The 24,675-nt window shown below is 44.5% G+C and overlaps 1 protein-coding gene across 2 annotated transcripts; it reads right to left on the bottom strand.

Annotated features, from left to right (window-relative positions):
* Positions 1 to 283: 283 nt before the first annotated feature.
* On the bottom strand, positions 284 to 17,177 carry SMIM3 (small integral membrane protein 3). Of its 2 annotated transcripts, none has more exons than XM_039239509.1 (2): positions 16,890 to 17,177; positions 284 to 1,623 (listed from the first exon to the last, which is right to left on the bottom strand). In XM_039239509.1, exon 2 carries the CDS (start codon positions 1,610 to 1,612, stop codon positions 1,430 to 1,432), a length of 183 nt encoding a protein of 60 aa, XP_039095440.1. In that variant the 5' UTR covers positions 1,613 to 1,623; positions 16,890 to 17,177; the 3' UTR covers positions 284 to 1,429. The 2 variants fall into 2 exon arrangements, with proteins under 2 accessions (XP_039095440.1, XP_039095441.1); XM_039239510.1 differs by lacking the exon at positions 16,890 to 17,177 and adding an exon at positions 16,451 to 16,664.
* Positions 17,178 to 24,675: the final 7,498 nt, after the last annotated feature.

A 24,675-nucleotide genomic window follows, 5' to 3' on the forward strand; every position in this document is an offset into this window, starting at 1 on the left:
GTTGCATCCTGAACATGTCCGACTGAAGCACAAACTCAACGTGTCTAATCTGAAACCCATCACTTACATACAAAGCTGGTTCTTCCCCCTGCATCCTATGTCTATGTAAACTGCACAACTACCCACTTGCTAAAGCTAGAACCCTGGAAGTTGAGTGGATTCTCCTCTTTCCCTTTTCAGTTCTTACATTCAAATGGTCTCTACGGCCCATAAATTCAGTGGAGCCCTTTTACCTGAGTTCCTGAGTTTAACAAGTGCTATCTAAAGAAAGACCAAAGACACGCTCATTCTAGCACTTTATTGGAAATTGGTTGTGTACATCAATGAAATCAGACCAAAGTAAAAGCATTACTTCCACACAATATTCTGATGTCTGTGCTATTACATAATTTAATAAATCCCAAGATGTTCCTGATCTTGGTCAAAGAGCTTGAGCGGTCCAGAAATCTTTCTACATAAATATAGATTATAGCATCTAAAATAACCCTCGTTGTTTTAAGTTAGTTACAAAAGTCCCAGGAACATCTCTTAAAATCTACAGCTTAGATTGGCTGCAGTGCTGGTGGGAGGGAAGGAAGGATGTGCACTTTATACCACGGAGCTGATGATAGCAGGTGCTGGGGTGGGGGGGACGGTCCTCAAGTGTGGGCCACATGAGGAGGTGGGGGCTGGAAATCGTGAAAGCTGGTCGGAGGACTCAGCCACCCTGTGTCTTCCCACATTGCTCAACTATCAAAGCGATGAGACTCCAATGCAGAAAGAAGCCCGTCACCCCAGGTCCCTTGGTGTTACCAAGAAATGGCAGAGCCCTTCTCCTGATTGTAGACATTCTGGCACAGAGGTCCTGGGAAGTTCGACCCATCTCCCTCCCCTTGCCATGCTCAATTCCCTCCAAGTTACATGACTCGAGGGAGGGGCACTGCAAAGAAAATGCTCTGAGCCAAGTGCTGCTGGCCCCTTGCGATGAGGATAGGGTGCCTTTGCTTGGTTTGACCTGAGGGGCACTGGCAAAGGCTGCTCTTTCCCCAGTATCTCCCTCACCACCTTGAAGGCCACCATCAGTAATTAGGTTGTTTGGTTCTTCAAAGCTTCTCAGCATTCAGCAGCAACACCTGTATATCCGCAGTGGCTTTGCTGCTCACAACCACAAACAGCTTTCACCCCCACCGAGTCATTGGTTCTTACAACCCCATGAGGTAGGAAGGGCAGGGATCATGATCCCCATTTAAAGGGAACCCGGAACCCACAGGTCCCTTGACTGAACTCACAGAGCTGGCCAGTGGCAAAATCCAAACAAGAACTCAGATCTCCTCTCACATATCAAGCTCCGGAGTCCACACAGCAAAGCCTGTCCATCGCTTTTCTGAGAAGGAAGAGGCTGGGGGAGGGGGCACTGCCCACATCCCTCACTGCCCCTCTTGGGAGATTCTCAGACAGCCCCATTGAGGACAGGATGAGTCCGCATGCGATAGATAATGACCGCAGTGGCCGGGCACAGCAACAAGGAGGTCATGATGACAATGGTGGCCAGGATGATAAGGACAATGACCCAGATATCCAGGATGTGCTTGGGGAGCACAGCCTCCATGGGGACCTGACTGACGGCATCCATGCTGCTTCACTCTGCAACAGACAGGAAAGAGGAAATCACTATTTTGTACCCTCCCCAGGAGTCAGAAGCTTGGGTCACTTACCAGCTGTGTGCTCATTAAGGTAATCTGATCAATAATAATAATAATAATAGTGGCCTCATTTACCAAGTGCTTCCTCTGTGCCAGGCTCAGCGCTGGGCATTTTATGTGTATTAACTGAGTCCTCCCTTCAACCACAAACTCCATGTGATGGGGACTATTACTGTGGTCTTTTATTTCTTGGACTTTATCACCAGTTATTTCCATTTTACAGATGACAATTCTAAAGCCTTTACAGATGTAAATATAGTTAATTTGCCCAAGGAAGTGAAACTAGATGGGTGGGACTCCAGAACCATGTTTAACTGATAAACTGTCACACCACCAGTCTGTCCCATTTGTTAAAATGCCTTCTCCTGTTCTCCTGTTAAGGAAACCTGATCTTTTCTGTGAGAACCTACCTATTCAGTGTGGTTTAGTTAGGGTGCTCCCCTGAGCACAGGGGCAGACACGTGATCTAGGTTTGGCCATCACAAATCATAGCCTCAACTCAGGGATGGCCCAGGCCAGGTCAGCCAAAGTCCTCCTAGGGCTTTTGTGCACAAGCTATTGGGAAAGATGATTCTTTCTGCTGGGGATTGCTAAACCAAAAGGATGTGAGTCTGGAAAGGAAAGAGGGGGGCTGTGTCACCCACATGTAGAGAGCCTGTCTTAGAGATGGAAGGAGAAATGAGGCCCTCAGGACCTGAACCCAGCGCACTCAGATGCCCTCTGCAACCCCGGACACACACCACACACCACACACCACACACACATACACACACACACACACACACACACACCCCAAAAGCGAATAATTCCCTGCTTTAAACCGGAGTCAGTTTGGCTTCTCTCGCTTACAGCTAAAAGTGTTCTGATGGACAGGATGTAAATCAGTTGTTCCCAAAACTTTTTCAACTCCCAGCACCCTTAAGTAATTTTTTCACAGTTCTCCAGGCCAAAAGAAGTACCTAGCAGTCCCATTTAGTACATAGTCAGGTCCAAACACCTTAGTAATAAGCATTTATATCCTAACAAATTAGTAGCTGTTTGAAAAACACTGTACACACAAATGGAAAGGAAAAAATAGTTTTATTTCATTCTTAGCCAGCTACTTATTCATGGGAGGTGGGCAGTGGTTAGGCGCTGCACAACATTTCAGACTCTGGAGCCAGAGTCCACAATGCCATGTCCCATTCCACATTCAGGTGTGAGCGGTACTTGCTGCATCATGGCAACGGTCAAAAACTGCTTCACAAAATACAACATTGCCGAAGGGAATGCAGTAAGGTTAACGTTAAATGAGACACTATCTTGAGCTGGTCGTTTGCACAGCGTCTGAGAGGTGTCAAATATCAACATGCCTGTCTAGAATCTTAAAGACCCTGCAGCCCCCGTGCATATACCTTTCCGGAGAGTTCATTGTGGCTCCCCAAGGCTCAGCATCCAACTTGGGAACCATAGATGTCACGCAGTCCCTGCCCAGATGGCCCAGGCTGGGACAAACGCTCTCCTATGGTTCCTTCTAGATCTGAGATCTATCATTTCTGTGATTCTAGGTCCCAGGCAAAATTTCCACTTCCAGTCCAAGTTCCTGCTTTCTCCTAATCAATAACTTTTCCTTTCTAAGGCCTTTGGCTCCGTGCCCACTATTGCCCCTCTAAGAAGGGTACTGATTGCCATACCCAAGGCAGAGTCCCCAAGATATACACACAAGGACGTTCACTTCTGCATTGTTTGTTAAGGCAACTAATGCAACAAGTGTCCAGAAACAGTAAAATAGAATATATCCATATAGTAGAATACCACACAGCGGTTTTCATTCAGTCATCTAACAAACATGTAGGGCTTGCAACTCACCAAGCATTGTTCCGAGTGTGTTACAAATATTAACTTATTTAATAGTTATTATTAAAAAGAATGATGATCTATGGTGAGTTCTGACTATTTTAAGTAGAAAAAAAAAAGTAAAGTGCAGAATAATGTGTATAGGATTATTCCTCTGGCTCGGATTTTGTAGCATTGAGTAGATGGACAGGTGGTGATACATAAATGTAAAACCATTTACGAGCAGAATCCAAAGAAAGTGTTAATAGTGATTACCAGGGGGCTGGACCAGGAGTGGGAGAAGCTTTTGCTTTTCATTCTTCAAGTTTTCAGGCTGTTTGAATATTCTCAATATGAGCATGTCTTACATTTGATTTTCTTAAGTCCACTGGATTGAGAGGGAAATGGACTTTTTTCTTTATAGTTCTCTGTATTAAAATTTTTCAAGTCCAATGAAATTCAAGCAGGAGCCTAGATCAGTGGTTACCAAGTGCCCAATACCAAGCTAAGTGAGAATCACCTTAGGACGGTATAAAAAAACACTAATTTCTGGCTCCCATTACAGACTTACTGAATTAGACTCAAGAGAGGACAGGCGGGGCCCTTTTTTCCCAATATGCACCCAGGTTTGGGAACCCTGAACCCACCGATCTCTAAGGCTGTTCCGATGCTCTCCAGTACCAGACCTGGGTAAGGTCTGGGATGAAGGAGAAGCCTCTGGCAAGGCTCCCTCAGGACATCAGGATTATCAGGCTGGGGCCTGCCAAGGAGGGAGAGGCACAGGCTGGCCCTGCCTCAGCCTTGGAAATGTGGTTACTTTCTCCCAAGTCCAAGGCACAGAAGCATGAATCACAGGAGACACACACTGTTAAGGAGGGATGGAGGCGGCAGAAATCATTCTTTGTGGTATCTTGATTACATCAACAGCTAGCTTGCCCTGAGCCAAAGGAACCCCATGAAAGCCCTTTCTCGTAAACCCATTAACATCAAACAGTTTCTGTGACTCCAAATGCCAGGAATAATCTCCCTGGCTGTTTCTCATAAGGGAAAACTGTCATTTACAGGAATCCAGGCTTCAGGGCTCATTCACAACTACGAATCATGGAAGCTACAGCCAGCAGTATTTCACGGATGGCAAAACTGAGGTCCATGGATCTTTCCCCACCTTCAACCCCATACTCTTCCAGAATAATCTCATTCAAAGACATAAATCGGATCAAGTCACTGCCTAACCAACACAAAAAACAGGAGAGAACAAGTAGATGAACGAATGAAACTTTTTCTGTAACCTGTACTCAAGACTGTACCAATATTACTCTTTCACACATGATATGATTTAAATCCTGATTACAAAAACAGATAAAAGCAGAGCTGCTCTAGAATGCCAAGGAGGGACTAGACCAGGGTTTTGGGGTCCCACCCAGCCCATGAGGCTGGATAAATATCCTTAGAGACCCTAAGCACTAGAGATTAGAGTGCCCATCCCCTTCATACATACAACTCAAATTAAAAGCAATACTAAAGCATACACATAAAACTCATTTTCCCAGCTACTTTTTTGGTATCCCTGTTTAGCACTGTGTGTTCACTTGCTACAGCACAGCTGTTCAGCATTCCCTTGACCCTTTGGGCTCCTCAAAACACAATCTGGAAACCACAGGTTGTGATATTCTCCAAGGGCCCTCCCAGAGCTGCTTGTTCCAGGGCTCTAAGGCTGGCCATGAACTTGGCTAGGTGTCAGAGGACACAGGGAACTCTCCTTCCCTGTTTCAAGCTTCCTGGTCTTCAAACATGTATCCCCGATGGGCTGTTCCTTCCCATGGAACAGGGCTTTGGGTTGCTTCTACCTCTCCCCACTGCGAAAGAAAAACTTTGTCCCGCAAATAAGAAATATGCAAACCATATGTTCAGCATCTTTAATGGCACGCTGGAAGAATTGGCTTGAGAAAAAGCAGGGCTCCAAGCTTCTGCTAGCTGACTTCTGTTTGACCTTTATCTGGCATCCGGGTGCATGGCTCCTTGTGAGTGTATAAAACCCTGTTTCTTGGTATGTCTAATTAATAACCGCAGATCAATCTGCTTATCATTTACTTTGAAGATATACTATTTGTTGTTTCTTATTAATGAGTTATATCAGACTGTGGCCCAAACCATTCATGTCACAAATTTAACCTTATCACAGATAAAAATGTGATGCTTTTATGCCCATGGGAAGTAAAACAGCAGTTAAGCCTACACTCCTGTCATTTTAAATTGGCATACTTTATCTGCTATTTACCTCATTAAATGAATAAATAAACATTGACATATGTTCAGTAGAAGTTTGTCTAAGAAACTGCATTAACACCACCCGGAGCTGACAAGCCAAGAAGTCACTCATATCCCCAGCCACTGATGCCACCCGGGCCCTACCCCACCAGCCCAGTGAGAGGCCAGTTTGCACAAGGCAACTGAAAATCTTTTGGGAAAGAGAAAAAACAAAGAATCATTGTTCCAGTCAATTCCATCATATGGCAAATTTTCTAGTTCCAACAAAACATCTATAAGTTTCCTAAATCAAAATCTGCAAGTCCATAGTTTTAGAACAACTAAATTCAAGGTGACTAATCTGTGCTTTATCTATCCACTTTTCAATCATGAGACTCACTCCCCAGCAAGTGGTTCTCACCTCTCTATTGCTCTCAAGGCAATATTGGTTTGGGTTGAGCACCATCAAGACAAGTAACTGTCCAGGATGTTCATTCATTCATTCACTCACTTATTCATTCATTGTGTACTTCTATATACAAGATATTCTCTTAGGAATCACTGTTATTTACTCAGAAGACAAAATTTACTTCCAAGAAGCACAGAGAAGTTCAGTACCTTTCCTCTTATTTCCTCAAATACAGGATCACACAAGCCAGCATTTGTTTAACAAATACAACTGCTAAGTACTGTGTGGGGACTTGTCCCACACATTAACTTATTTAACCTTCACAATGATCCTGTGCGGGATATGCTATTTTACAGATGAGGAAACGAAAGCCAAGAGAGGTTAACTGGCTAGTGATTCATAAAGAAAAGTAAATGGGATTCAATCTCGGGCTTCCTGACTCTGTATTCACCTCCAAAGCCGCCACTTGGACCCAGGAATAAGAGCATGGAGCTCTCTCCTAAGTCCAGGTCAGACTCCTTGCTTTGGGCCTAAGGCATTCTGGACTTAGAGATACGCAAACAATAAAAGATCAGGACTGCCACTTCTGGTAATGGCAAACTAGATCATTTTGACCTTTAACTGAGGACAATTGGAAAAACTGCCCCCCACCCAAAGAAAAATCTGCCTGAAGGCACTAAGAAGTAACAAATAATGAGGAATTACCAGCCTAAGATCTGGGAACAGAGAGAAATCCAGGGAGGTGAGCTTGGCATTTGAAGCAGCATTTCCCCTAGTGGAGGATAGAGACTAAGCATTGTTTCTGACAGACTCAGGGATCCAAGACTGCCTAGACAGGGAGAACAAAAATCCTGCATTTTGAGGTTGAACTTCAAAAAGCATTCTTGGTGCTAAGGGCAAACCAGAAGTATGCCGACCCCAGAGACTGCAACCCAGGTTTGAATCATCACAGTCCCTGAAATTGAATTAAGGTTATTTCCCATTGCTAGTGCCTCTGGGTGCTGGGCAGCAGCAGACCGACATCCTCTCTAGAGGAGATAACATCACAATAGGCTTCAAGTTTTTTTTAATTGAAATATAATGTCTAAGGCATAACCAAATTTAAGCAGGAATGGAAAAAAGGCAAGATGACAAGAACAGAACAATCAGAAACAACAGACAATAAGAAAGATCTACAAGGGTTCCAGATAATAGACTTGTCCATCAGGCACACTCAAATAACCTTGCTTACTATGTTCAAGGAGACTCAGAATTTTGACAGAGATCTGAAAATTATAGGAAAGAAGACAACAGACTTTTTTTAAAAAGAACTGAACAGAAATACTAGTACCGAAAAATCCATAACAGAAATAAAAATTCAACAAATGGGATTAACAGCAGATGAGACATAGGTGAAAAAAGAATTAGTGAACTAGAGGATAGATCAGAAAGAAAAAAAAAAAAACAAATTCTGTAATAACAGAATTTCCCAAAGTTGATGAACGACGCAATTTGCAAACTATGGAAGCCTTACAGGATAAATAAAATGAAACTCATAGTTAATCACTTTCCAGTAAATCTTCTGAAAACCACAGGTAAAGAGAAAGAAGACAATCTTCATATGAAAACCAATTAGACTGACATCTACCTTTTCAACAGAAACAATGGAATGTAGAAAACAGCAGAGTGTTATCTTTAAAGCACTGAACAAAAATAACTGCCAAGAATTAAGGTGAAATGAGGCATTTACAGACAAAAACTCCCACAGAATTGAAATGTACAATAACAATAGCAAATATATAGGGGCACCTGGGTGGCTCAGTCAGTTAAGTGTCTGACTTCAGCTCAAGTCATGATCTCACAGCTAGTGGGTTCGAGTCCTGTGTCGGGCTCTGTGCTGACAGCACACAGCCTGGAACCTGCTTCAGATTCTGTGTCTTCCTCTCTCTCTGCCCCTCCCCTGCTTATGCTTTGTGTCTCTCTCAGAAATAAATAAACATTAAAAAATGTTTTTAATTAAAAAAAATAGCAAATATATAGCAGAAAAAATAAAACTAAAGTATTCTGACTTCCTTGCATTGTCTGGGAAAGAGCAGAAGAACCAAATAACATTATACTTTGTTAAGTCAAGGATGTATATTGTAATCTCTAGGGTAACCATTTAAAAGTAGTAAAAGAGTACATAACTTCCAAAGAAAACAAGGGAAGGAGGAAAAACACAGAATAGGTGGGACGTATAGAAAGTACATAGCAAGATAGGAAATTTAAACTTAAACCAACAAAACTATTGGAGTATACATAAAAATTAAAAATGTGTATAAATATATATTCTTCATAAGAGACACATGGGGATTTAGAAAGGTTAAAGGATACAAAAGAAATACCATCTAATGGTACTAAATAGAAAGTACCAGGGGTGCCTGGGTGGCTTAGTCGGTTAAGCGTGCGACTTTCGCTTAGGTCATGATCTCGCGGTTCGTGGGTTCGAGCCCCACGTCGGGCTCTGTGCTGACTGCCAGCTCAGAGCCTGGAGCCTGTTTCAGTCTGTGACCCTCTCTCTCTGACCCTCTCCTGCTCATGCTGTCTCTCTCTCTCTCTCCTAGAAATAAATAAAACATTTAAAAAAAAATGAAATAGAAAGTACCAAAACTAATTAAATATAAAAAGTTAACATTTAAATTATTTCCTCTGGGAATAATTTTATATATTAATATGTTTAATATAATAATAAATTAATATTTAATATATTATATAAGAGTAATACATATTACATATAATATATATGATATATAATATATCATATATATCACATATATGATATATAATATATCATATATATCACATATATGATATATAATATATATATCATATATATATATGTAAGAAAAATGACAGCCAGCCAGGCTCCTTGATTCTAACTTTTCACTGTGTAAAAGCCATGAGGGGCCTTGAGGCCCAGAGCCCTAGGCAACATCACAGTAGGTGAGGCAGGTGAGATGGTTTTCCAGGGACACACACACACACAAACACAAACACACACACTCCAACCAAAAACAAGTCTAGTCAGAACTGCCAGTGAATGCAGTTCCGCCCTTTGCATTCCATCCCTTTGATTCAAGATCCAGATGCAAATTAAGCAAGTGAGGAAAGTAATGGCTAAGCCTGTAACGTGTGTATTCCTCACCATGAGAGCATCAGGGAAGAGAGGGTGAGGTACTGGAATCTTGTTGTGGGAGATCCCATCAACGTGGGAGAAAGCCCTGTGCATATGGGATGAAGGACTGCACGATGTGTTGGGATTCCCAGCTCTGCCCCAGCACTAATTTTACCCAGCACAGCTCATTCTCTTCCATTCCCTTCTCTACCCCGTGGTATGGGTACTGAATACACATTTCTTAAATCAACAGGGTCCCAAGCTTCCAGATTCTGGTAGGGCGATGGGATCTCATTGGAATGGAGGGAAAACTTGGAATCATCAGGGAATTCTTGCTTCCTAACACTCCCGCTACAGTGTTAGGAGCCCAGGCTCAGAGGCCAGTTGGATTGAATTGGCTCCACCACCTTCTAGCTCATCTACCCTGGATCAGTTAAACTTCCCAATGCTTCCATTTACTCAGCTGGGAAAAAAAAAAAAAAAGGGCAAATAATAGTATCCCTTGTAGGGTTACAAGAATTCCATGAGAGAATCTGACACAGTACTTGGCAGTGTTCTGACACACAACAGGCACTCCACAAATATTCATTCCATGATTAATAACTCCTGGCTGTAGGGACTCACTGACCTAAGCAAATAGCCTCCTCGTCTTCAGTTAGAATTTGTTAGCATCCCTGACTTGGTGCATGTCTTCACTTTATCAACAAAGATGACAGATGCTTAATCCACATTAATGATTTTTTTAAAATCAACCAACAGCATGGTTTATTAACCTGATGGATTCCTCCAGTCCAACCCTGAAACTGGTGGTGTAGCAATTCAATAAACACTGATGGTGCTGTGATTAACACTTGGCATCGAGGAGTGCGTGCAGAGATGGAGATGTTTGCCCATAAGAAGCTCACTGTCTTCTGCAGGAAAAAGATAATTACTTATCATTGCTAATTGCCATATAAGACAGTGCAGGGCTTACTACCTTGAAGGTACAAACCACATGCTTATGGAGAAGAGGAAGAAGTGGAAAGAAAAATAGACAGTTGAGACAATCTTGATTTGAATCCTGCTTTCCATCCCCATTAGAGGTGTGACTTTGGACAAGTTATTTCCAATCTCTAAGCTTCGGTCTTCTCACCTTTTAAATAGGGACACCAGAAGCACTGTACTGCAGCCTGCTTTCATGGGGATAAAGCGAGACCATGTGTATATAGTCCTGAAACAACAGATGCTCAGAAAAAAAAAATTCATCTTCATTCCTTTGTTTTTGTCCGAGTCAAAGAGAACATTTTACAAAGAGGGGGACTTTGATGTGGGCTTTGAAGAGAAGTAGGTGCTCAAAAGGAAGAAATAAAGAGAAAGGCAGGATGAAAAGAACAGATACATCAACAAAGCCTGGAGGTGATAAATCCGTGGTGTGTTGGGAGCATAGGTAGTCCTAGCGGTTTTGGCAAGAGGCTTCACCTTTATAAGCTTCCATTTCATTTGTAAGATGGGAATAGTCATAACTAATGGTAGATGCTACCTCACTGGGATGCCGTGGGATGTGAATGAGCTAATGCACATAACGCACTTATTTCGGACAAAGCCTGATACACAGTAAGGGGCTTTGTACACGTTAAAAGGAGCCAGGGCACACCGCATTAGCTCCTAAATTCAAAAGAGAGTTCAGAGGCCCCACCATTAGTTTGGGCATCATGACTGCTCTGAGGCTGATCTAAGAAGCCACAGTGATAGTTTCGTATGCAAATTCTTTTGATAGTCTGTCCCAGCTTTGAACTTCCACAGGAAAAGTGTGCCCTGTACATCTGAGTCCACATTTGAGGGATTGCCAGCGGTTATCCAACCGGTTTTACCACCAAGGAGTTCACTGAGGAAGAAGGCAATAAAAGAAATGACTTCCTGCTGGCAGGCAAGCTTAATTATCCCAAAGTGAGGGAGAAGGCAGAGGGAGGCAGGTGGCTTCCTGCAGGTGTGGCGTTTGGCCAGCCCTGTCAGAGCTCTGAGCAGACAGCTCTGAGCACAGAGGCCAGAGAGGGGGCAGCGAGACCCAGCTCTGAGCCACTGACGCTGGGGCCATCTCTTCAGGCAAGGGGCCAAATGTGAACAATGAGGCCGACAGTTCCCAGAGAGTAGACGTGGGCGCTTACCAGCATCACTGGGCTCAGGAGACCCCGTCCTGAGGCCCTCCCCTCAGGAGGAGCTGGTGTGATGTCCAAGAAGAACGGAGCACTTAGGCCAGACAGAGAAAACAGTGTCCATTATCTCAACTTCAATGTCCCCTCTTTGGAAAAGCCATTCCAGATGCACCCTCATCTAGCAGCCATTCTCTAGCTCTGATCTTGTTTTACTGTCCACTTTTCAGTTGAAAACTAGCTTGCTTGTTTGGTTGTTTGCTTTTATGGGCCAACCTTGCTCACTCAAACGCAGGCACAAGGAGAGCAGAAGCCTCGTCTCTTGTGCACGGCTGTACCGTCAGCACCTATCACAGGCCCTGGTACACAGTAAGTGCCCAATAAATCTAAGATCGGTGAAGGAATGAATACGGACAGACTGGAGAACTCAGAATTGCGTTCTCTCGGATTCCCTCCTGCTGACTTGCTCAGGCTGGGGAGCTCCAATTCAAGATCAGGTTCCCTGCGCTCCAAAGCTGGGCACTGAGGTGACTGTAGGGGTAGGGGAGTGGCTGTCCACAGTATGAACCTTTCTTTCTCTGTTCTCAGAAGAGGACAGAGAGCTGATAAAAGGGGAGAGGGTTTCCCATGCCTCCTCCAGTGAGCCCACCCCAGCCTCACATTCACCCGTAGAGACAGCTCTCCTCTCCTCTGTAACAGTCTCAAGCATTTATCAACCCAGTCCATCTCACCAGGGGCCTTTGCTCCAAAGAGAGGGGCCAGAAGAAGGAATGGGCAGAACATGTGACTATCAAAAATGTGAAAGGAATCAAATCAGAGGACTTTCCCCAATGATCCAAGGTTCCCTGAGGAGTGCTCTATTCTTATGCTATCCCAATTGGCTTCATTCTCCATCAAAATTCTTAACAATCTAAAGACTCGTTCCCTGCCTGAGTTTTTATCTGCTCTTCCGTGGCTGGAAAAATGGAAAAACAACAGGATATTTCAACGAGATCAGAAAGCAGCCAGAGCTATTCAAGACTGCACGTACCCAACTGACCCAGCCAATCACAGAGTCTTAGAAACCAAGTGGGAGCCAGCAGAGAAGCCCAGGCCAAATCCACAGCATCCTGCTTAAGCCTCCCCCATCCATCATGGTTATTTGCCAGTGACTAAGTCCCTGCTCTGTGCTGCACTGACAAAGGACATGGGGTGGGCTGGTGGGGGCTGGGAGATTAATGACAGAGCTTCAAGGGCACCAGAGTGGTCTGAATCCACCGCCAAGCTATGTGAACTGGGAACAAGGCACTCTCCCAAAATGGGCTTCAGTGTGTACAGCAGGCAGAATAATGGCACCTCAAAGGTACCCTGGAACCGTGACTATGAAAAAGGAAGCATGACTCAGAGTCATGAAAACAGAGGCAAAGGGACTTTGCATATGTGGTTAAAAGGCTTTGAGGTGGAGAGCGTATCCTGGACCACCGTGTGCCCAGTCCTTAAAAGAGTCCTTAAAAGAGAAGAAGAAAGCAGAAAGGTCAGAGATAAATGGCACGAGAAGCACTTGACACCGTTGCTTACTCTGAAGACTGTGGAAGCAGGCTATGAGCCAAGGAGTGCAGTGGCCTCTAGAAGCAGGGAATGGCCCCCAGCTGAAAACCATCAAGGCAGCAGTGACCTTGGTTCTTCACCCACAGGAACTGAATTCTGCCAACAACTCAAATAAGCAGGGGACTGATCCTTCCCTAAAGACTCCACAAAGAGACACAGCCTAATGATGCCTTGATTTTCTTCTAGAAAGACCCATACCAGCTTCTGACCTGTATGTAATACAGTAAATTTGCTTTTTTGAAGCCACTAAATTAGTGGTCATTTGTTACAGTGTTAGAAAATGGACTCATTGTGTAGTCCTAAGTTCCTCCTTCAAACTGGGGCTCCTTTTCCTGTCAGTTGATGGAAAGGGTGGGTCAAGGTCATCTGCAAGGGTCTGGCCAGCTCTCAAAGTCTCACTCTGCTCTCCTGACATCCTACCTCCTCCAGAGCTCCACCCCAGGTCCAGGATGCTCTTGGGTTGAAGACCATTTTGGGGAAAATAGAAAGGAGCAAAGGATGGAGAAGATGAATCTTTAAAGTTAAAAAAAAAAAGTATCTTCAAAAAAAAAAAAAGGTATCTTGTTTTGCCATTGGTTACTTCCTTGGCCATTTCCCCAGAGGAATGAAGTGGAAAATCTGGGAGAGCAAGAAAAAAGCTCCATGATCAGTTGGTGGAAGCTGGCCAGAGCACGGAGTTAAGGATTCATTAGTCTTGCAGGGATTAGGTGCAAAGTCTTGATTATCAATGTCGGCCTGGGGCAAGGGATTTGGAGCAGTGACAGGTATGTCAGATGTGTGTCACAACTGCTTGAAATCAACTTGGGGATCCCAGTTTAATTTTCTCTGTCTTTTCTTCTTCCTCCTCCATTTTATTTTTTCGGATCCTATGTAGTCGGTCACCAGCAATTCACATGCCCAATCTGCCAAATCAGATCGGAGGCCAAATCAACAAAATAAGGAAACTGGATGTATTTACAACTAAGCCATGTAAAAGCACACAGTGTAGTTGGTGAATCTGGTTTGCTATTGTCCAGTATGCTAGCCAGTTATAGTCCTGGTCTGTTCCCCTTCCTGGCTACCTAACTCTTAGCCTTTTCTCCTTGACATACACCATTATAGTTCCCAGATGGGTTGGAAGGATACTAGGGGCCCGGGCGATTTACTAGTGCAGTGCCTGTTCACTTCTCACTTAACATCCCTTAGAGGCCCTGCACGTAAATGACAGAAGCAAGACCTAAATGCAAATCCCTGCCCCCTATTCCAATGAGGTTCAAAGGTTAGACCCTGGAACCAAACCACCTGAGTCCAAACCGCGGCTGCACCACTTCTTGGGATCATGGGTGAGTTGCTTACCCTCCTTGGACCTCAGTCTCAACTGCAAAATGAATATAACAATAGTCCCTACCTCATAGGATCGTGGTAAAGACTAAATGAATTAACACGTAAAATGCTTACAATAACACTTGGCTCATAGTCAGCACTCAATAAATGTCAAGTATGATTATTATTACATCATTCGGCTTGCCTGGCCCATCAGGGCGGATGCTTGCAGGATGTGGTAAATACTAACATTTACTCCTATAAACTGTGAGCATGAGTACAGGCGTCTATCTTTGATACTACTGCCAATAGTGGCAGTGTAAAATCAACCAAGATAAAGATCCTCTCTCCTTGGACACATTTCATTTATCTGTATATATTTTTTAAGCATTTATTTATTTTTGGGAGAGAGGGAGAGAGAGAGAGTGCGCACAGGGGACGGGCAGAGAGACAGAGGAGAGAGGGAATCCCAAGCAGGCTCTGCACTGACAGCTCAGGGGTCAATCCCACAAACTTAAGACCAAGACCTGAGCCGAAATCAAGTCAGACACTTAACCTGCTGATCCACCCAGACGCCCCTGTACATTTTAAACCACAGAGAAGAAACAGAAGCACACTTTTTCATAGAACGATCAGAATACGGCTAGGAAACCAACTGCGACTGTGACTGCCTGTCTACCCCCTTGGTCTGTCACCTCTGGGCCTGGTATGTGACCCAACCACACTGGGTCCCCCGAGTCTCTAATTTGGTTTATGTCTCAAACATCTCACCGCAGCTCAGCGGCTCTTAGGCTATGCCAGGGGCGGGGAATCCCCAGACCTTTCATGCAGTGGAGCCCACAGTCCTGACGTCCTGCGAAGTCACTCTGGAAACTTTGACAGAGCAGGACTTGTAGCCTTCATGGCATGACTCATACCCAGGACAGCTGGAAACAGGAGGTCCCTGCTGGAGCGGAGAAGTGCTTCTGCTCAAGTTTTTCGGTTGCTACTGAAGAAGTACATGCTGTCCTGAAGCTCAGCTGGGCTGTCCTGCACGTGCTCATGGGACTGCTGGGCGGCCTGCATAACACGCGAAGAGCATCTCCCGCTCCGCCAGATGCTCAGCTGTAGTCGTCCATCTGTCCCATCCCCCCACTTCTCCGTTTTACAGATGGGAAGGGTGAGGTCCAGACGGGGAAAATGCCTCATCAAGTAACTCAGAGTGTCTTCTGACTTCCAAAGAACTGTCCTTCCTGACTTCCAAAGAACTTCCCGCCCCCCACTCCCAACCCCCTTGGGGCATTTGCAAGCCTTCCCGTTTACCCACTGCAGTGGTACCACAGATCATAACAGATGTTCAAGGAATCTCTGATATTTGCAGCAGAGCTCTGGGGAATCTACGGCGAAATGGGAGACTCCAGAGCCCTCAGGAGCCAAGAAAGGGTAGAGCTTCAGGAAGAGGGGTCCAGCCTGGTCACTCAAAATCACAACCTTCCACAGTTGTACAGGTTTTTATGGTTTACGCCTCTCATTCTCCCACTTAATAAACCGTATCGAGCGCCTATTTGCCAGGCCCTGGGCCAAGTACTGAGGATGCTTCAGAAACAAGGCATGGAGAGACCGTCTCTTCCCTCAAGGAATCTGTGGAGGGGGGCCAGAAGGGGTGGAAGAGAACAGACAACCGGACAACCAAGTCCTAAGAAGGAGGAGGAGGTGGAGGAGCGAGCTTGGAAGGAAGGCTTCGCTCCAAGATACTTTGCCCACCCCCCCTTTCCTCTTCGATTTCTGTACACAAAGGATGTGTTCTCCATTTCAGCGATGGAGAAACAAGGCTGCGAGATAGGACGGTGACATTGCTGGGGACGGACCAGGGGAACCCACCCCACTCCAAGCCTCCTCCGCGGGGCTTTGAGAGAAGCCGCCTGGCGCGGCGCTGGGCTCACCCCCCCACCCCACCGAGCGGCGGCGCCCCGGGGGCCCCGGATCCGCGGAGACGGTGGCTGGAACTCGGGGGCTGAGAGCGGCAGAACAGGGGATCGCCCAAGCGACGACGGGGAAGCACTGCGGGAGAAGAGAGCAGAAAGAAAGGAGGACAGTTCGGAGGGCGCTGGGGCAGGGACCGCACGAGAACGGGGCCCCACGCGCGCCACCCGATGGCCCCACTCACCCCGCGATCCTCAGAGCTGCTTGGAAAGAAAGCCCGCGGCCCCCGTCGCGGCCAGATCGCGCCGGGTCGGCGGGAGGGTCGGGGCCGGGCCGGCCTCGTAGGGGCGGCGGCCGGGCCCCGGGGTCTCGGCGCGGCACGTGCCCGGCCCTCGGAGCCCGCGGCGGCGGGAGCGCGCGGGAGCGGGCGGGACGCGCGGCTGGGCCCCGGGGCTGCGCTCGGCGGCTCTGGAATGCGCGGCCGCCAGGGACCGCCCCCGGAAAGCCCGGGCCCCCGGCCGCCGCCCCGCCCCCGCCGCTCCGCCGCCCGCACTGCAGGGGGGGAAACCGGGACGGAGTTGGGGGTGGGGGGGAGCGTGTGCTTCCCCTCCAGCCCCGCCACCCGCGGGCGAGCAGCCTGGCGCGATCGCTTCGCCCGTCGGTGCCCAGCTCTCCCCGCTGACCTGAAATGCGTCCTCCAGAATCCTTTCCCGCCGTGGTCTACACTCGTGAAAGTCTAGCTGTTGGGTTTGGGCGGAGGGGCAGGGACTCAGAGCCCTTGCTTTGCAGTACGCGGAGTTTAGGATCCGTAACGAGCGGCTTCGCCAAGAGAGGGTAATAACACCTGCGTCCCAGCCGCGCTGTGAGGACGGACTTAGACGCCGGTGTGAAGCTGGTTGGTTGTCTGCTGTGACACGCCTCTGAGCACCCGGTCCATTTTTGTGACAACAGTGAAATTGCCCCATCCTGCTCCTGGGCCCAGGAGGGCTGGCCTCTGAGAGGACTCCACGCCCTGCCAGTTCCCAGCCCAGCTGCCACACAGGACGATGCCAGCTCTGCGATCTGCCGCCCGTGTGCTGCACCCAGGCACAGGGACTCCGGTCCCATCTTGGCACGCACAGTTTTACACTCAGCAGTCGAGCGCTCTTCAGTCTTGCTATGAAACACGGGAGCGCAGGCCTTGACCGTCAGTGTGACCTTGAGGAGCCTTGGAGCCCAGTTGTCTGTCAGTCTCTTCCTTTGCCCAATAGGTATGGTAAGAACCATATTGCCTTCCCCAGGCCTACACCTGAACCGGTGTGGGGGCTGACCTTACCCGCGACTGTCTTCTGTAAGTCGGGGGTGAGGTCAGCAGAAATGACATCTAAATCACTACTACCAGATGCCAGTTTTTTAGAGAGGAGGCAATAAGGATGAAGGAGGTTGACATGGGAAATGATTTGACAAAAAGTCTAGGAATTGTCACCCAACAACATATTTTAATCAAAAGAGAAGTGTGGAATCTTTAAAACAAACAAAACAAAAACAAACAACAACAACAAAAATAAGTACCACACAATTCTGAATAGTTTCATATAAAATGCTCAGTGGAAAGAAAACAAACAAAAAACCTAAAAGAGGACAATCTCAATTTAATACAAAATGTTCCCTGGTTAGAGGAAGGGGTAGGGGACTACTTTTTGGGTGGACACCTGGTAACTTCACGTGCCCTGTGTGAGCACTGGCTTCCATCCCAGAAAGTGCAGAAGCCCAGGACTGAAGTAAGCACTAGCAGGGCTCAGTCTGACCTTCCCATTTAGTACTCTATCAGTATCTCTTTTTATTTTAATTTTAATTTTTTTTTAATTTTTTATTTTAGAGAGGGAGAGCATGTGTACAAGCAGGGGAGAAGGGGCAGAGGGAGAGAGAGAGAGACAGAGAGAAAGGGAGAAAATCTTAGGTAGGCTTTATTCTTGGCGTGGAGCCCGACTCAGGGCTTGATCCCATGACCCTGGGAGCATGACCTGAGCTAAAATGAAGAGTCAGGTGCTCACCCACCTGAGCCATCTGGGCACCCCTATCAATATCTCTTTAATAATGGTCTGCCCTGGCACCCAAAAAGCAAGCCCAAAGAGAAAATGGAATATCCTATGGGAAACATACTGCATTAGCTCTGATGTCTCCGCTGGGTGGATTTTGCCAAGGGGACTTTGGAAGAGAAGAGTAATGGATGATGTGTCGGGGTGGTAGGAGGAAAAAGAAAGCCAATTTCAGCAGCAAGCTTTGTTACAGCAAAAATCAGGGAATAACTCACATTTCACTTCTTTGGTCCTCAGTTACCATCAAGAATTCAAAAAGTACAGGGCTGGGGGGAGGTGGGCACCTGGGTGGTTCAGTGCATTAAATGTCACACTCTGGATTTTGGCTCAGGTCATGATCTCACAGTTTCATGAGTTCGCACCGTGTCTGGCTCTGTGCTGACAGCGCGGAGCCTGCTTGAGGTTCTCCCTCTTTCTCTGCTCTTCCCCTGCGCATGGGCCTGCTCTCTCTCAAAATAAAAATAAAAATAAAAATAAAAAGCAAAAAAAAAAAGCAATGCATACTGGGAGATCCCCCTCCCATAGTGGGGGTAATTTGAATAAAAGAAGTTGTAGCCTACACTGCCTAAAGGGGGCCCCTCTGGGATACAATCCATCTCAGAAACCCCCTGTGTGAATCACAGTTATACAAGAATTTTCTTCTTTCATATAATTTTCACTTGTACAAGTACAGTTATTTATTTCGTTTTGGGAAATAGCGTGGTATATTGGTTTGGAAATCAGGAAACCAAAATTCTTAGTCTGTCACTTAGTAGCTTAATGATCATTAATGCCTCAGTTTCCTCACTTGTAAAACAGTAAAATGAGACCGATTCCTTCTGTCGCAATCATTGTGAGTAAAGATTTCATTCATTTGTTTATTCAAAACTATTCACTGAAAGTCTTATATGTGTACTAGGCACCGAGGAAGACAAATTCTCTTTACTGTTGTTCACATCTAGAGGGCAAATGTTCACCATAAGTAAACAAACAAATAAGCAGAGTGATATTAATTTGTGAAACCATGAAGAATATAAAACGAGATGATGTAATAGAGCACATTTTATGTTTTATCATGGAGATTGTAGTTAATCTGAATTTCGTGAATCATTTGTATTGTCGATGATCAGGTTATTCTATAATATATCAGCTTAGATGTAATTTCCAAGATCTTTTATTACGCTTTAAGAATTTGGAATGATATTAAATTAGTCTGGATAATTTCTAAAGAAGATAGAATACAAAAACATTCATCACTGAGCATGGTATGCATATACACACACACACTCACCTTTGCCTCTTATTTTCATATGGTTGAGAGTAGATAAACTTTTGGGGTATATTAGCGTATACATTCAATTTTGCCATTTTAAGAAACGCAAATGGAATGTGTGTGACCATAGGTTTTTAAATGTTTGCTTTGCTGGTCTGCTCAATGTTTGTATATTTCAAACCATACTCAGTTACTTGCCTACAGTTACTTACTTGAGGAAATAGAAGGTACTTAATATTGCTTAAAAGATGTAATTCATGTGCTAAGAGAGTAGATCTCAATGTTCTCACCACAGAAAAGAAATGGTAACTATGTGACCAGATGGAAATGGTAGCTAATACTATTGTGGTATGTGCACAGTGGTATGTGCAGTTTATAAATGTATCATATCAACATGTTGTACACCTTAGACTTACACAATGTTCAGTGTCAAGTATATCTCAGTAAGGCAGGAAAAAAGAAATGGCTAGGATCCCCTTTTATTCAATATAATGGAAACCAGGAAAATCTTTTTAAGATATGCAAATAAGATATGAACAAATGTATGAACATATCATTTTTCAAGAAGAAAAATCTAGTCTGTAACAATGTCAATACTCTTCAAATAAATGTATAAACCGAGAAAACTTTGTAGTTTATATTGGGCATTGAGACTATCTTAAGAACTGAAATAGTAAAGAAATATAAATATAGGATAAGATTATGTGTGCGATTTTGTCATCAAAGGAAAAAGAGAGCAATTTCATCTTGAAGTAAAAAACTGCCAGAATGTGAAAGATTAACAGCAACAACTTTTGAATGGGTAAGCTGTAAAAGTTTGATGAAAAGGAAACTTGATTTCCTTTTTTAAAAAACTTTTAATGTTTACTTTTGAGAGAGAGAGAAAGAGAGAGAGAAAACAGAGCATAAGCAGGGGAAGGGCAGGGCAAAGAGAGAAGGAGACACAGAATCCAAAGCAAGCTTCAGGCTTCTAGCTATCAGCACAGAGCCCACCTGACATGGGGCTTGAATTCACAAACTGTGAGATCATGACCTGAGCCAAAGTCTGGACACTTAACCTACTGAGCCACCCAGGCGCCCCAGGAAACTTTGTTTCCTTGGTTTATAATACCTGCAAATAATGAGTCTAAAAAGAAGCAATGAAGTATGTTAAAATTTTTATAAAATTGGCTCTGTTTTAATGGGCTTACTCATAAGACTTTAAAAGGCTCTTCCTGGCAATTGTTACATTAACGCAGGAGTAGAATTTGGTTTTGTTTTTTTCTATGTTAATGACATGCTCATCTTGGAATATTCATTTTGTTATTTTTTCTTTTCCTTTCTTTCTTTTTTTTTTTTTGAAAGGCAGACTGTCCATGAAGCACCTCATTTGGATGTGTCTGGAGTGTTAGAGGCTCGTCTCCCCTACGTTCTCCTACAAATGGGCCTTGTGAGCTTGTTTGGAGGCTGTAGCATGGGAGCACAGGTACCTATAGATGCACTTGACCGAGGAACAGTCCTTCTCTATGGGGAAAGGTCATCCTTTTCCACCGCGTGCGGCTTTGGGAGGGACTCACTGGGAGAGGTGAGGGAGAAAGGGGCCACCTGCCTAGCCAGATCAGACAAATCAACCCTAGAGATCAATGGGGTGACAGATGTCACGGCCAGCTCGCCCTCATATCCTCAGTTTGTTTTTAACAAGAGATAGTGAAAATTATTTGTAATTTCTGTATAATCTGCCCAAGAAGCAGATATTATATATCTGATCAGAATAACTTTCTGTGTTTTGTGCTTTTTCATGCCCTTGTATTTAAAAACAAAACAACAGCAGAAGTTCCTCATTTCTTTTTTTTTTTTTTTAATGTTTTATTTATTTCTGAGAGAGAGAGAGAAACAGCATGAGCAGGGGAGGGTCAGAGAGAAAGGGAGATACAGAATCCAAAGCAGGTTCCAGGCTAGCTGTCAGAACAGAGCCCGATGCGGGGCTCAAACCCACGAACTGCAGAATCATGACCTGAGCCAAAGTCAGACGCTTAACCAACTGAGCCACCCAGGTGCCCCAGAAGTTCCTCATTTCTTAAATAAAGTTCCTTATAATGATACCTACAGATGTTTATTTTTTTAAGTTTATTTATTTATCTTGAGAGAGAGAGAGTGATAGCAAGAGCAAGGGAGGGGCAGAGAGAGAGGGAGAAAAAGAGAATCCCAAGCAGGCTCTGCACTGCCAGCACAGAGCCCGATAAGGGACTAGAACTCACAAACAACAGGATCATGACCTGAGCCCAAGGCTTAACAGACTGAGCCACACAGACGCCCATCTACAGTTACGTTTATTTAGTACTAGTGTATTGTCACTCTGACTAATAGGCAGCAGGGGTGCCTGGGTTAAGCATCTGACTTCGGCTCAGGTCATGATCTCGTGGTTTGTGGGTTTGAGCCCCACATCAGACTCTGCTGACAGCTCAGAGCCGGGAGCCTGTTTCTGATTCTGTGTCTCCTTCTCTCTCTGCCCCTCTCCTCTTGTGCTCTCTCTTTCTCAAAAATAAATAAACATTAAAAAGAAAAAAAAAAAAAAAGGCAGCCACGCTACAACCATTCATTGTTCCCAGGCCTCTATGCTTCTGTCTTAAGCTAGGGATGATTTTTCTTTGAAAATTCTCTTTAACATTACCTTCCCAAGGTCAGTTCAATTGTTTATAAAAATGTAATGCGTTTTTCATGTCAAACCTTCTTTGCTGCTTCCTGGATAGCTAAACTACCAGAAGCCTCGTCTCTCACCTTATAACCCATGATGTGGCTCTCATTCACAACCAGGAGGGATAGTAGGTAGAACTAATCACGTATGTTTGAAATGCTCCATATTTCTTAGCTTACTGCCATTACAGGATTTGCAGTATGTATTAAGCCCACAAAATGCGATAAACTGTCCAATCAAAAAAGTACATTCTATCTTCCCCATGTTTATTTTTAAAAGTAGATTTGGGGCACCTGGGTGGCTTAGTAGGTTAAGCGTCCGACTTGAGCTTAGGTCATGATCTCGCGGTTTGTGGGTTTGAGCCCCACGTCGGACTCTCTGCTGACTGCCAGCTCAGAGCCTGGAGCCTGTTTCAGTCTGTGACTCCCTCTCTCTCTGACCCTCCCCTGCTCATGCTGTCTCTCTCTCTCTCTCCTAGAAATAAATAAAACATTTAAAAAAATTAAATATATAAAAGTAGATTTGTCTGTGTCCCCATTTCCACTGTACATTCTTACTTTTGAGGAAATGCTGACACAAACCATAGCCCAGTGGGATGCTACTCTCCTCTTCTCTGATATAGTTGCTGGGCCTAATAAATTAACAGAGGCTTCAGTTTAATCAACAAGTGGCTTTTGCTTACCCTGCGTGCTTACCTGAAGTCCTCTGGAACATGTTAAAGTGTCTCAAACAAAGGACAGTCCCAGTGATGTGGCAAGAAAGATTGTACCAGGTACTCTTAACTGGAACAGGCTTACAGGGCCGGACTTCTCACCATGAACTGACATTGCAACCACAAGGAGATAGCTATAGACTGGACCATAGGACTGAATCAGGATTGCTAGGACTCTTTTACTAAAAAGAAACAAATAACTTCATTCAAGTACACTGTTGATCCAAAGTTTATGAGTCAAGAATACATCACATAATGCAAAAAATCTCAACAAGATGCTGGCAAATTGAATTCAACAGTATATCAAAAGAATTATTCACCATGATCGGGCAGGCTTCATTCCTGGGCTGCAAGGCTGATTAAATATTTGCAAATCAACCAATGTGATACATCACATTGATAGAAGAAAGGATAAGAACCATATGATCCTGTCAACAGGTGCAGAAAAAGCATTTGACAAAATATAGCATCCTTTCTTAATAAAAACCTTCAAGAAAGTTGGGATAGAAGGAACATGCCTTAACATCATAAAAGCCATCTATGAAAAGCCCACAGCTAATATCATCTTCAATGGGGAAAAAACTGAGCTTTCCCCCTGAGATCAGGAACACGCAGAGATGTCCACTCTCACCACTGTTGTTTAACATAGTGTTGGAAGCCCTAGGCTCAGCAATCAGATGACAAAATGATATAAAAGGCATCCAAGTTGGCAAAGGAGAAGTCAAACTTTTTCACAGATGACATGATACTCTATGTGGAAAACCTGAAAGACTCCACCAAAAAGATGTTAGGACTGATCCATGAATTCAGCAAAGTCGCAGGATACAAAATCAATGTACAGAAATCAGTTGCATTTCTGTATATCAATAATGAAGCAACAGAAAGAGAAATCAAGAAATTGATCCCATTTACAATTGCACCAAGAACCGTAAAATACCTAGGAGTAAACCTAACCAAAGATGTGAAAGATCTATATGCTGAAAACTATAGAAAACACATGAAGGGCTGAAGAAGACACAAGGAAATGGAAAAACATTCCATGGATTGGAAGAACAAATATTGTTAAAACAGTCAATACTGCCCAAAGCAATCTACACATTCAATGCAATCCCAATCAAAATTACACTGGCATTCTTCTCAAAGCTAGAACAAACAATCCTAAAAGTTGTTTGGAACCACAAAAGACCCCGAATTGCCAAAGTAATGTTGAAAAAGAAAAACAAAGCAGGAGGCATTACAATCCCGGACTTTAGCATCTACTACAAGGCTGTAACCAACAAGACAGAACTGTACTGGCACAAGAACAGACACATAGACCAATGGAATAGAATAGAGAACCTGGAATTGGACCCACAAATGTATGGCCAACTAATCTTTGACAAGCAGGAAAGGGTATCCAATGGAAAAAAGACAGTCTCTTTAGCAAATGGTGCTGGGAGAACTGGACAGCAACATGCAGAAAAATAAAATTAGACCACTTACACCATACACAAAAAAATAAATTCAAAATGGATGAAAGACCTGAATGTGAGACAGGAAACCATCAAAACCCTACAGGAGAAAACAGGCAATAATCTCTTAGACCTCAGCCACAGCAACTTCTTGCTCTACACATCTCCAAAGGCAAGGGAAATACAAGCAGAAATGAACTACTGGGACCTCATCAAGATAAAAATCTTCTGCACTGCAAAGGAAACAGTCAAAAAGACTAAAAGGCAACCGGTGGAATGGGAGAAGATATTTGAAAATGACA

This window comes from Hyaena hyaena, unplaced genomic scaffold (genome assembly GCF_003009895.1).
Source record: "Hyaena hyaena isolate Hyena2069 unplaced genomic scaffold, ASM300989v1 scaffold_157, whole genome shotgun sequence".
In the NCBI taxonomy this organism is placed as follows: domain Eukaryota; kingdom Metazoa; phylum Chordata; class Mammalia; order Carnivora; family Hyaenidae; genus Hyaena; species Hyaena hyaena.